Below are 13936 nucleotides of genomic sequence, written 5' to 3' on the forward strand. Positions count from 1 at the left end.
AAATAACAAGACTTGAAATTACTCCAATGAGGAATTTTACCCGTTTTAATGATCTTGACACACCTGAAAACACATAAAAATCTGTGTTATTGAGTTCAAGCCTCACTTAAAATCTAGACAGTGGAACAGTAAGCCTCACCTGGCTTGATGCGATCAGATAATCTCTGCCTTCAGTGGAAAAGTGTTTCACATCCAAAGCTTCAACACCTAAGGTTTGTGCCTAAAGAAATCAGATTGCACTAATTCATATGAAGGCAACACAAAACAAGGGAATGAAACTGTGCCAATGTACAAAAACTTGATGTAAGCAATGAGTACCATAATTGGGATGATACTTACCAATGTGACATCGAGGTCCATTTGTAGTTTAAAGATGCTGAGGTTGGCAGCAGGGGAAAAGGGAGGGCCACTATGTGTGATGGCTATGTAAGTAGAGTTATTAACTGCAAACCCGATACAAGAGCTCGGGTCCTGAATCCTGACAGACTGGAATGACAAAAAAGATTACCATTTTTTTTATGATTATAATGTAAATAGTTATAAATTAGTTCTGTAAGCATATGTGTTTGCAGTAGGAGGATCGGGTGCTGGTTGAGAGGAACAATACTGTAGTTATCCTACCTCTACTGGCACAAAAACACCCTGCCATCGATAGAGAGTGGCCAAAGTGTGGGAGGATCCAACAGTGGGACTCTTATCCAGCCTCATAGCAAGGAAAGCAGGCCCTTCAGGGAGGGAGCACCAAGCAGAAGTGGGGTTGTCCTCAAAGCTTTGGTACACACCCATCACTGGGAGATGACCCTCTGGAGGAAACAAGTAAGAAAAAGGAAAAAAGGAATTATAATGACATTGATTATTAGAAGAGAAGGGGGATAAAAGGAACAAAAAGAAGAGATTTCAGGAGCTTGAGACTTTGAATACAAACATTTATTGGTCTCACCAGAGGCAAAAGCTGTGACAGACTGTGTCTCCCATTCCACACTGACAGCTGACTCCAGACCATTGCTGCGAGACACGATGAGGAAGACTGCTCCACCACCTTCATTAATCACCACTTCTGTGTTAGTTCTGTCCAGAAAATGCATATACAATTGATAAAACTACATTTATATGTTTTACATGTGTGTACATGCTTATGTATTTGTACACATTTTCAACAAGGGTTTATGTTTTCTTAAGTTTGAGGGCCTTCTTGGTGCAATTCGATCCAGACCTGTTGAGAGCGGGTCTGATGCGGAACAAGCCAGAAGGAGCAAGGTTCTCCAGGACGGTGATAAGAGTGTGGAGTCGGTCACCCAGCCGTGCACCTCCTGTTGGGTCTGACAGGGTCACTGTGAAAGTTTCATTCACTTCAGGCTCAGCATCCAGCACTGCCCAGATCTCCAGCATCTGAAACGACACAGATAAAACAATGACTCACTAGCCAAATAAACATAACTGGCAAAATGCTTTTCTGTATGTTACAGGCAGAAGAATGAAGGCTCAAAACACAAGATCCATTTTACATTACAAAAACAGTAAACATAAAATCTGAAAGTGATATTTGAAGTAACTAAATACTGACTACTAATATGTATTATACAGTAAAATTTCAAAGCTTTGAGTGAAAAAGAAAAGAAATATCAGTCTTTTATAATGTACATGACTTGTCATGTTTAAATGCTGTAAATCTATTTTCTCTCACCTTAAACCTGACTCCATCCTCCAGTACCACAAACCCTTGTGCTGGCATCAGGTCGCCCTCTGCTAGGCTGCCATTGGCATCTGTGATGGAAAACTGAACGGTTACGGTGCCAAATGTGCCTTTCTCAGGGTTTCGTACCACGTACAGGGTGGCCACACTTTCACTCAGCACCGACACAGACGTGGGCTCCTTCAATAAGAAATGCTCGCTGGTGTTAAAGGAGATGACACCATGTCCATCGTCACTGGCCAGGATATTCACGGTTGCTGTAAGTAAATAGAGAGACGTATTTAAGGAGAATAATATCAAAGTTACATATGGTTACATCAGAATAAATTCTTATATATTATCAATTCTTGTAAACTTGACAGTAATTTAATATCTTTTAAATACTTTTTTAGTGTTAAGCAATCATGTATAATGCCTCATTTCATGTCCTGTCCAGTTTAAGAGTACACGATAAGGTATTTAACCTGATATGCCATGATGCAAATAACTGATTGAATGGTGGTCTCCACAGAGTCTGTTTTCATACCCCATTTCACCACATTGTGTGGTACTGTGCTTATTCTACCGCTTACCATAAAGAAAAAAGTTGCCTGTGTTTACATTAATATTTTTTTTTTAGTTTGTTAGTGGTCAGTTGAACTCATGGTTAGGAACAACACGAAGAAGATGTACAGTTGCTGTGGTTACCCACTGTTTAATTTACTTTGCCCTGTGATGTAGACCAGTGATTAAACTGTTAATTGGAACAATGTGAGAATGATAAAGAACTTTAAAAATCCTATAAAGCCTCCCATTCAGTCAGAAACAAGTATTTTCTTTGGCCTTGGTATAACACCTCTTTTATCTCACATGTTAATTTATCAAATTCCTAACCCTCTTAACGAAAATCTCCACTAATTCTTCACCATGAATTGCACATTTTGTAGATTTTGACCAAATATACAGTTTCTTTCGAAAGTCTTGTGCTTCTTGATTCTACTGCACTGAAAATTTCCCAAATTCTATTCTGTTCTATTCTGCTCTATTTACCTGTAATATTGGTGCCCAATTCCAGCCCAGGGGAAGGCTCGGACATGATCAGCTGGAATCTTTCAGCTCCCTCTGGAATGTCGTCATCAATGATCTGCACTTCTACAAACTTATGCCTTTCGCCATCAACAAAATGAAGCATCTGGGTGGACAGAAGGATTTTCACTTGAAAAAAATCATACTACTACAAATATTACACAGTGCATGATATTCCATGTTAGTGTGTAAGTGTGGGTCTCTGATTGTGTGTGTGAATGGCTGACCATTTCGCTGGTGTTGTAGTCCAGTCCTTGCTGAGCCTCGAGGTTCTGAGCGTAGAAGAAAAGAGAGACATTTCCATATGTCCCTTTGTTCCTGTAGGCCACTAGAGTCAGCACCCCTATCGATTCATTCACTTCAAACCTGGAAACGACAAACATATTTGTATGGGAAAAAAACATTCTAATTACAGCATGTGTAAATCAACATAAGAAATCTGTTAATCATAGGTGCTTTCTTACATGGTGTTTGTCCATTCAATGACTCCTCTAATTCCATCATTAGCAGCAATGCTGACCTCTGCCACCAAACCCTGAGTGTCTAGGGAAAAAAAAAAAACACTTAGCACTAGCAATGGCACTGGCACTGACTTTAGGGCTATAACTGCAGTGCAAGCTCCAACAGCAAGTTGTGCAAGATCAAACTCTAGAGGATCTAATTTTTCTCATGCCACATTTGAGCGAAGGATTACAGCTAAGAAGCGTCTTCTGTAAGTGGCTTGGGAGGTTGAGCAGCCAAGTCTTTTGGGTGGACTGATTTATGACCCCCTGAATAGTCTTCTCCCATTCACTCTATGGCCAAGGTACTGGGAGGCCAGCTATGGGTTTAGTTTGGCTTTCTCTCACCTCACCACACAGTGCTACTCGGCTCCCACCAAATCCCCAGGCTTCCTCAATCATGGAAAGCATCAATCTCACCATCCAAGCCACATAATGACTGCTGCCAAAAGAACGGCTGTGTGTTTACTGTGCGTCTCCAGGCAGAAGGCCGATAGTATTCTGGGAGTCTCCAAGTCCTGCTCAGCCCATAGTATTCTGTCTACTCATCACTTTCTAAAGTTACTCATTCATAAATTGGACTGTGGTTTGCATTATGCAAAAACAGTAGCAGTAACTACCAAAGCTCTGTCATGGCGCACTTTGACAGTCAACTACAATGTTGTAATTCAATGTACAATACAAGAGTATTGTACATCAGGCTACATGGCATTTTAGGCAAAGCTTGTGAGCATATGAAAGTGTATTTTACCTGGCAATGTGCAATACACAACCTCTACTCATCAAACAGAGCAAAGTGATGTAGAATTGGGATAAATTATAGGAAGAAAAGGAAGTAAGTAAAGTAAATTCACAAATTTCACTAGAGAACTAAAGAAGATGCTGAATACATCAGAAAAATAAAACTAACAGAGAGAGACACTGAGGAAAATCTATTAAGATCTTTACTTGCCAGTAATGGCACAAAGTAATTCAATAATCAGTACAGATCAGATTTAAGCTGCTTAACTGCTCTATACCTAGTTGGGGAACAGTGGCAAGGGTTGTGATGAGTACTGCTGATGTAATGTTGACCAGGAAGAACTCCTGCAACTCTGGAATGTCGTCCTGGTAAAAAAAGGGAAATGAAAAGCTTAAAATTCAACATTCAAACAAATCTGCTTCAACTGAGTAGAGCTTGCATAACATAAGAGCTTATCTTGGCAGAGATCAAATCATTTCCAACCCCACAAACAATGCAGGTAACACTAATAGCAGTCAGCACAAAAATGCCATGTCTCAATGTTTTCTTAATATCAGACTGATGGTGGAGCAATGGTTAAAATTTGCTGCTTCTTGATTGATGATGCTTTCCCCTACTGCTTTACCCTCAATAAGCAAAGCAATAAAGAATTGTAAATGATGAAGTATAGTGGAAAGATAAATCATGCCACAATGGTATGTTAAAAATCCATCTTTTCTCATATATCACCTTAGCTAACAAGTTTGATGGACAGACCAATTAAAGAATAGAAGAAATAGAAAACAGTCACAGTCTTTACCTCCAGTATGGTGACAGGAATGGCGACAGAAGTCTGTCCATCCTGAAGGATCACAAAACCAGTTCCAGAGACAAAGTCTTGTCCCGGGTCAGCGAGAGCACCCTCTACCTGGGATAAGTCCTGTAGAGAACCTCTGATAACCTCATAGGTGATATTCACAGCTCCTGGACGAAAACATTTAGGCATAATATCAGTTAAAAAGCCAAGGATTCAAATATGTATATAATCAACAAATTAGTGATTAGAAGTTAAATCGAATAAATCTAATTCACAGGGAACTTATTCATTCCTACTACACATTTCTGTCTTTGCACTCAGCCCACTGACCTGAAGCTCCAAACTCCCTGTTGATGTAGATGTTAATAGTTCGGTCCTGTTCTTCTGTGGACACCCTGAAGGATGATGGGGCAATGCTCAGCATCCCATAGGGTACATCGCTGGTGTCAACAGTAAGCACTGCCTCTCTGCCCTGAACATCAAGGACAGCATGGCCGGTCACCGCAACACCTGTGTCAGGAAGATGTCAATCTGTGTAAGAATTCTGATTAGGGTTATTTTGAGGTACTTGTGGTTTCTTAGAAAATATAGCTCATGTGTATCATATCACAATAAGCTAATGCATGATTATCAACCACAGAGGTACTAAGAGCAGATGTGTTACCAAAAGTTTGTATGTTGGACAAGGAAACTTTGTATTCGTCTTTGTCCTCTGGTGTGGCATCATCAAGAAGCTGTAGGTCAATGGTGTCATTCAGCTTTCCCTGTAGGAGATACATAATAAAATACATAGTTCCTGCTGTAGATACCAAATCACAGTTTATAACAATTTAAATCATGAACAATGATCAACAATCAACAACAATGACAACATGCTGGTATATGCCATTGTCTGCATTGCTACAGTGCACAACTGAACTGGCCCTTTGTACACATTTCTGTAACCGTGCTGTCACAACAAACTGTAAAATGATCTCCATCCAGTATTTTACCTCAGCAAAGAAAAGCCTCCCTGAGGTTTTGGTGAAGGTCCGGTCTACCAGGGACCCTTGTATAGTCCAGTCCACAGTGACATTACCCAGACCTGGAGCTGTCCTCAAAACTAACAAGGACAGCTTCTCACCTGTAATACAAAATATGACACAGTCAGCCCTAACGCTCGATGCAAAACCAGGAGTAATCTGAAATGCTGTGTCTTCTTTTCTCCTTTTCATTGACTGTGAGTGAAATTTATGCATAATCAGAATAGGATAGTGCAGTATATGAGAAGCCTTTCCAAAGCTTTAACTCCCAAAGCTTTGCAGATACTCATTTTATGAGTTTAAATTATAAGTGAAGATAATGTAAAAAGGTTTTCTTATAGATCCAGGTAAAGACAGTCGAGGGTCTCTAATTGTATGGATTATACTCAGTGAGACGTCAACTGCTCATGCATACATAATTTCCTGATAATGACAGACAGCCACAGGGACCACCTGTTGCTGCAAGCTGCCATTGCTATGAGTGTATTCCCTTACCTTTGCACTCACACATAATTAGGACACATCTCTAGTGACAATGGAAAAATGTTTGAAATACAATGTATGGGTGTGATAATGGACATACATGATGTATACTCAAAAATAACTACGCACCCTCTCTGGCGATGACAGAACGTGAGGATGGATGGAGTCCTACTATCCCAGCCACATTATCATTAGCCAGTATCACTATGGTTACAGTATCAGAGCTGGGCAGGATTCGACTTCCTCCCTCCGTATTGACAAGACCAATCATGAGGCTCTCGTTGTCCTCTGGTTCAATATCATCTCTGATTACTATCTCTATTGTCTTCTTCAGATCACCTGTAGACACAGAGGATAAAGTATGTGGAACATGGTTAAGAGTACATGCTAGGCTCTTTCAATTCTCCTGACTATTAGATAAATGAAAGCAAACACATTTAAATGTCATGTGAAGAATTCCAAGATACATGGACCAATGGTGAAGGTTTAATTAGGACACTGTCCCAAGTAACTACTTCTAAGGAGTTGAAATGCATTTTTTTAAAATATAATTCTTCATAGAGAATTATAAAAGTGCATGCTTTTGCTCATCAGTGAGTGATCCACCTACCATTAAAAACCAGAGTCCCTCCAGTCCCTGTGAAGTCAGCATCTGGTGTGGCTTTCCCTCCAACAAACCTCCACTCTACAGTGACAGCCCCTACATTTCCTCCCCTCCTTTCTACAACCAGGGGCACCACAACCATAGGTTCTTCTCGAACCTCTAGATAGAGCCCCTCGTTAGTGGCGTTGGAGCTGAGGCTGTATATCAAAAATATGCCAAATGCATCGCCATTCATCCCTATAGTCACCACAGCTTTGTCTGGCTGGCCAATCGAGGGCAGGTTCTTCTGTGCCACCGTCAGATTCATCAGCTCGACCTTCAAACAACACATGGTTATACGTTTTATTTGTTATACAATTTGCTGTAAAACTTGAATAGAATGTGTGTAAGAAACCATTAATATCGATCAATACACTGTACATATTATTGGATTTTACCTTTAAGATCTTTATGGAGAAACTCTCGGCCATTTCAGGGAATTTATCAGTCAAAATTTGGACTGTGAGGTTGGCGACCCCTGAACCATCCTCCATGAAGGCACTTTGAGCTGTCACAGGGGTGTAATCACTCCCTGCCACAGCCTGGGCACTGAACAGCACTGCAGCTGCAGTGACATTTTTTATGTAAGTCATAACCTGGGATTTTGTGGTCAGCTGGTCTGCCCCTGAAGTTACCCAAGTGCAGGATGGTGGGGTCACGGCTGATGAAAGAGAGAAGGCCTGGCAGGCATGCTCTCTCAGACATGCAGCAGCACATGCAGCCAGGGGGTCTCTCTGACCAGTGATGTTTATTGTCCTATGGGGGGCTGTGGATGGAATGCCTGGTTTTGGGGGTTCATAGTACATAAGCAGGTTCTGGCCCTCGGCCTGAGCTGAGCCAACAACATCAATCTCGGAAGTGCTGTACAGGATCTTTAAGCGACCAAAGTGACCCCCTCTGAAATGAAAGCAATGGTGATGATGGAAAAAAGACAGATGATAGGAAAAGGGGGGTTAGTGTAAGTAGTAAAAAACAGCAAAAAAACTATTTTTGCAGAAAAAAAAAAAGATCATCAAAAGTACCTCCTGCGGACACTAATATTGGCTCTATACACTCCTTCCAATGGCTCCTGAATGCGGTAAACAGACTGTTCAAAGAAGACTGTCCCATAGGGGTTGTCATTGGCAGGCACTATAATGTTAACAGATGTGTCAGCTCCAAGGTTTCCCCCATTACTGGCACCAGTAAGCTCTACCTTAATTATCTAGAAAAGACAGAAAGAGTATTATATACACTGCGACCTGTAAATACAGTAAATATCCTAATTTAGATCATTAAATGTCCTAATTTAGACCATTCATATTGTTATGTTCAGTCTCAGTTCCTTACCTCAGTGATTTCAGGAACATCATCAGCTAAGACCTCCACTCGGAGTGTCTTCATGGTCTCTCCAGGAGCAAACCTCACTTCTCCTGATGTGGGTCGGATGTCCCCCACAGCTAGTTTACCATTGACAGTGGCCTGCCATTGAACTACCACTGTTCCAATAGTACCAGCATTACGGACTATAGGCAGCATGACCTCAACAGAGCTAGATCCTGGTTCCTCTATGGTGACTGGGACAGCCTGGAAGACTAAGTAGAAATAAAACAAAGTCAAGAACTTGCTGAAGGACCATGTAACTTATTGAAATCAAACCATTATAGTGAAAACAGTATAATTGTGCATACAAGATGAAAAGATTGAAACTAACCAAAGGCACCAAAAGGGTCATCAGAAGGCAGTATGGTGATAATGGCACGTGTGAGCTCTCCCAGCAGAGCTCCTCCAGTGGTCTGGTTGAGCAGCTCAATAAGAAAGGTCTCCTCCAGCTCAGGGATCAGGTCATTGATGACATAGATGGGTACAGATTTACTGGACTCCCCCTCAAGAAGGACCACATCAGTGGAGGCTACGCTGTAGTCCTCACCTACACGATGACACATATGCACAGACATATGAACATGGCAAACCTCTATACACACAAACTGTAGAGACAATTTACACTGCCCAACACTTACTGACTCTGGCGGTCAAAGGCACGGCTCTGAACTTGACAGATACGTCAGCAAAAATCCCCCCTACACGTGTGACGTTTATTATGGGACCAACATAGTGCTCAGCCACACTGACGGCAGAAGCTGACAGTTGAAGGATTCCAAAAGCATCGTCACTGGCCTCCACTATCACCTGGGCTACAATGTCTGTCTTGGGGCCCAGAGAAGGGGAACTGGAAACTGTAAGGGACAGTAAGAGGATATCTTATCAGTGTAGTGTAGTATGGTTGAAGTATCATTACATCTAAAATTACTTTTTCAGGTAAAATCTGTGTCAGTAGCTTACTGAGCCTCTCCTGCTCTCCTTTGATGAGTTGAACACTGATCAACTTCACAAACACTGACTCGTCTCTTTCTGGATCCTCATCATCCAGAATTCTGAGAGTGATGTTTGCTTCACTCTGATTGGCAAAGAACACGACGGAATCCAGGAGAGGAACAAAGTCCCGCCCCTCAGAGGCTCGGCCCACATCGGGGGTCATGTAAGGTGCCGGATCGGCCTCTTTTAGTGTCACGTACGTGACTCGCACCTGGGTAAATGAATATTGCAAAAATATAATTTGGTACATCCATAACAAGTGAGCATCTATCAATTTGGTTTAATTATTTATTCCAAGTCAAAGACACAGAATCATCATCTTAAAATTCACCTCAATAAAACATATCACATTATTTTATTAAAGAATGCTGCCAGTCACAGAATTGGCAGTAATTTCTATACTTCTACACCTATTCAGTTCATAAATCTTCTATAGTGGGACACACCTGTCCCATCAGGCCTCTCTGTCGCAGGATGGTAAGGGTGACGGTTGAGTCTGCTTCAGGAAGTCGGACAGGCGTCGTGACATTAGAAAATACAAAAACACCATAAGGATCGTCATTGGCGAGCACAGTCAGAGTAGCAGAAGTCTGGACACCCAGGCGACCGTGGGAGACGTTAACCAAGGACACGGTGAAACTCTTGTCCAATTCAGGGATTTCATCCTGGGAAACTCTGATGGTGATGTTCTCTGATGTCTGACCTACACCAAAGGTGATGTTACCAAACCTACTGACGAGTTCCCCCTCGGAGCTGGGATCAGCCTCCCAGAACAAAGTTACATTGGAAAGGTCACCAAAGGACCGATCCACCTGGGAGAGGAAAAAAAGATTTTGTATGATGATGAACATTACTGTATGTTATGCTGCATTTAAAAATAGTAACTAACTTTGTTCTCAGAGCAGTATCAACATCTTGACTACTGACCTGTAGGACCACAGAGCTACGTCCATCCTCAGGTTCTGTCCCGTTAACAGACAGGGAATCAGGACTGAACTGGAACACTCCGTGGGCATCATCAGAAGCAGCGATGGTCACTGTAATGTGGGAAGCAGCTCCCAAGCTGGCTACACACACACAATACAAGATACAATCCTGCGTTACTGTTTATAGATATAGTTTGGATTTGCATTTTTAAGAGTGAAGTAAATGAAAAGTACCCAACGGCTAGAGAAGAGGGAATGGAAATGTGACACATCTTTCAATCAAATCAAGCTGCTGATTTTGAACAAGAAAGCTTAATAATATTAATAATAACAAAAATAATAATAAAAATACACACCTTTTTACCACTACATAAAGTGATATTATGTTCATGTGCATCAGACTGAAGTGTGTATGTGGAGGTTATTTCAGAGTGCCCAATTTAGTGTAAAGCACTAGGGTTTGCAACACGTCATGTGAACCACTTACCACTACTACCACTGCTGAAAGGCTATTTGCTTTTCCCATATCACTCTCTTTGGGTACCTCTCACAAGGGTCATAGTACAATGTAAATAGCACACACTATCAAACACACACATGCATGTGCACATACACATTCACAGCTGTGTGTGAATGTATATGCACTTAAGACTGCACTGGTAGATACTAACTATGATGTTGGTGGTGATTTTTTTGCACCATGTTTGAGCCAATTTGTATCTAAATTAATGGAAGACCAGTGTATTAGTTTGCCAATATACTGTGTTGATAATATATTTGAGAGTTGGTCAGTGGCATACTAACAATGTGATCATGGTTTTATCTCTGCCCACGGTCAGTGTATACAATATGTTTATTATCATCTTATCAGTATCACTTATTTCACATGGCTGACCAGAGAAATCAATACAGAGTGGTTTGGGAATATTTCACTCAACAGCTTCAAGATTGGTTGTCCAATTCACCCACACATTTCATTAATATAGGTTTCAGAGGAGACTTCCCCAGCTTTTATGGCCCAAATGTTCATATTGATCATTCTTATCTAAGTTTAGAGGTCAGATTTAAACATCAGATCCAAACAGTATTTGTCAGCAGCCATGCATCACTTGGTTCCATGATAGAGCTTGACTTTGAGATATACAACCTTGGGGAGTGAGAAATTATGTCAGTGTGGGAGTTGACGTAATACAGACAAGGAGTTCAGGGATTTAGGGGAGGGGAGACTTACCATGGTGTTGATAGGATGGAAGTAGGAAGTCAGAGTCACTCTCCCCACTACCACTTCCTTCACCATGCAGAAACTGATCCACTGATGTATCACACACCAGGATCACACAGGTGTCACACCAGGTTAGAATCAGACCAGAGGAGTAGGTATCAAAGGGCAAATAGGAAGGATGGTTGGTAGGTAGGTATGTGGGAAGCACGCAGGAGCACAGCACACAAACACACAAATCGCAAAACACACAAAAACAGAAAGGCAGAATACAGGTTCACTTCAACTCTAAATCAGAGGATAGAAAATGGAAGGCTTCTAATAAAAATATAGTGAATTAAAGAAAAAGTGCAGATAAAGTAGTTCTAAAACAGAATATCTATTAAAACACTATGTTGAATTTCTCACCTCCTCCATCAGCATTGTAGAGCTCTACTCTAAAAATCTTGTCCAGTTCAGGGACAGGATTGTCTATGATGGTGACAGTAATGAACTTTAACCTCTCCCCTGGAAGAAAGTCCAGCATGCCCTCTGAGTCCTGACAATGAAATACAGAAAAACAGGAATCAATCGAAGCTGCACAGCAGAAAGTTGAAAACTGGGGCCAAAAGTTAAAATCTCTACATTTATCAATAAGTCATCAGAATGGCATCAGTAAGATAGAAGACTTGAGGGAAAACTGACCTCATAGTCTTCAGGACTGGATGCTGTGAAGGGCGTGGTCCTGTATCCTACCATGACCCTTCCCAAAAGGCCTTGGGCCCTGGCCACAGGCAGACGGACTTGTCCATCTTCCTCATTAACAGTGACGTGGGCAGGTTCTAATGCCGGAGCAATCAACCCCTCCCCTGGAGGGCTAGGCTGAAACTGCAGCAGGCCTGGAAGTAAATGTGTTTGTGAGTTATAGTGATGATCAGAACAAAGGAGATGGGTGAGAAAAATGTGACACAAGAAGAAGGAGGGGGGAAAAATAGAATAATTCACACAGCAGGAAGAAGTAGAGAGAAAGTTGTACTTATGTTCAGGTGACCGAATAAGCCACTTATCACAATATACTACTAATAATAGCAACACTGTTTTTTAGATGTGTGAGTGAGTACCATAGGGGTGGTCGCTGGCTGTGACAGTGACAGTGTTAACAGAGTTGCTGGGGTCAATGCTTGCTCCGCTGGTGGGGGTGGAGCCTGGCTTCCCATCACCGGACTCTGCTGACACCAGTGTGATCTGAAAGGATTCTGCCAGCTCTGGGAGGTTGTCATCCAACACCAACAGGTTCAGCACCTAACAGAAAGATGCACATACAGTACATTTGTGTTATGTTTGACTCCAGGCTGTACATCAATCAGTCGCCATTAAATGCTTGATTTGTCATAACTAAGTCTCACAGTAAGTACATTATTTTTGTACAATGTGTTCATGGTGTGTGTGTTGTGTGCTGCAGGCTTAAAGACTAAGCTTAATCATCAGCTGACACCTGTTGACTCATCAGTAAATGCCAAACAAGCAACCACTAGGTGGGGCTGGTTGTCAAGTAACAATGCAATTAGGTGACTGTAAAATACTGCTGTTAAACTGGACATATAGTGTTTATTTGAAATCAATTAGCTGATGTGTAAATACAGTGCACGATAGGTGCATCACACTTGTTTTACCTACTATGTGACCGTTCTCTACGTGAACCTGGATTAACTCAGAGGGGTTTTCCTCAGCTCATATAAGGTCACATTAATTCATGTCCAACAGTTGAGTCACTCTCACACACAGTACCCACACCTCAGAGCGCTGTCCAGGCACAAAGAGCACAGCTCCAGTGGCATTAACAAAATCCTCATGGGCTGGCGTCCCGCTGTCCGAGATATCCAGTTGGGTAACAGTGTAGTTAATATAAACGTGGTCCAGAGATCCTCGCATACGCTCAATCACACAAGAAATGGTGGAACCCTCCTCAGTGGTCTAAGAGGACAAACAAGAGAATAAAAATGACAATATTGGAGGAAGTGATCAATACTGAATGCATTTTACTACAGTAATTTACTATAGTTATGCTTAACTGTTAATGGCTCTATCTAATTCCTGCACAGTAATAATGTGACTTAGAGAGTGGGTACCTGATAGCCCACATGCCTGTGCGTCTTTTTTATCCCCAAAGGGTCTAGTATATAAAGAGGAGTTCTGATGGAATGCCATCGCCAGCCCTGCCACCTGTTGTGCTGATGGAAATGAGGAACTAGATCTCCTGTTTCCAGTGCTGGAACTCCTGATCTACTTCTACAGGAATGCCCGAACTGGTAGACCTGCTGCAGCCATACCAGCTGTCGCTCTACCTCTACCTACCATCCATCCAATCCAACTAAAAAGAGAGAGCATACTCTTGCTGCAGCCAAGCATGAAGACTGATGAAATATGCAGCAGGACAGGGACTGACAAACCAGTGGGTTCCCATTACATGTGTTTCTATGCATACGTTTTCTCTGTAAACACAACTGAGTGAT

The 13936-nt window shown here is 41.8% G+C and overlaps 1 protein-coding gene across 2 annotated transcripts in view; it reads right to left on the bottom strand.

Annotated features, from left to right (window-relative positions):
- adgrv1 (adhesion G protein-coupled receptor V1) overlaps positions 1 to 13936 on the bottom strand; it is a 113428-nt gene that overhangs the window by 66852 nt on the left and 32640 nt on the right. For both annotated transcript variants that reach the window (XM_042422460.1, XM_042422461.1), the window contains 29 exons: positions 13218 to 13397; positions 12545 to 12725; positions 12129 to 12322; positions 11853 to 11982; positions 11457 to 11537; positions 10227 to 10366; positions 9746 to 10111; positions 9267 to 9510; positions 8945 to 9160; positions 8638 to 8853; positions 8274 to 8518; positions 7967 to 8148; positions 7343 to 7841; positions 6912 to 7221; positions 6431 to 6640; positions 5789 to 5919; positions 5461 to 5560; positions 5127 to 5306; positions 4800 to 4963; positions 4278 to 4365; positions 3223 to 3301; positions 2986 to 3124; positions 2723 to 2864; positions 1685 to 1950; positions 1214 to 1389; positions 941 to 1068; positions 622 to 803; positions 340 to 486; positions 140 to 220 (listed from right to left, as the gene is read on the bottom strand). In XM_042422460.1, coding sequence (XP_042278394.1) covers positions 140 to 220; positions 340 to 486; positions 622 to 803; positions 941 to 1068; positions 1214 to 1389; positions 1685 to 1950; positions 2723 to 2864; positions 2986 to 3124; positions 3223 to 3301; positions 4278 to 4365; positions 4800 to 4963; positions 5127 to 5306; positions 5461 to 5560; positions 5789 to 5919; positions 6431 to 6640; positions 6912 to 7221; positions 7343 to 7841; positions 7967 to 8148; positions 8274 to 8518; positions 8638 to 8853; positions 8945 to 9160; positions 9267 to 9510; positions 9746 to 10111; positions 10227 to 10366; positions 11457 to 11537; positions 11853 to 11982; positions 12129 to 12322; positions 12545 to 12725; positions 13218 to 13397 — 5397 coding nt within the window. The remainder of the gene's footprint in view (positions 1 to 139; positions 221 to 339; positions 487 to 621; positions 804 to 940; positions 1069 to 1213; positions 1390 to 1684; positions 1951 to 2722; positions 2865 to 2985; positions 3125 to 3222; positions 3302 to 4277; positions 4366 to 4799; positions 4964 to 5126; positions 5307 to 5460; positions 5561 to 5788; positions 5920 to 6430; positions 6641 to 6911; positions 7222 to 7342; positions 7842 to 7966; positions 8149 to 8273; positions 8519 to 8637; positions 8854 to 8944; positions 9161 to 9266; positions 9511 to 9745; positions 10112 to 10226; positions 10367 to 11456; positions 11538 to 11852; positions 11983 to 12128; positions 12323 to 12544; positions 12726 to 13217; positions 13398 to 13936) is intronic.

This window comes from Thunnus maccoyii, chromosome 9 (assembly GCF_910596095.1).
Source record: "Thunnus maccoyii chromosome 9, fThuMac1.1, whole genome shotgun sequence".
Taxonomy (NCBI): Eukaryota; Metazoa; Chordata; class Actinopteri; order Scombriformes; family Scombridae; genus Thunnus; species Thunnus maccoyii.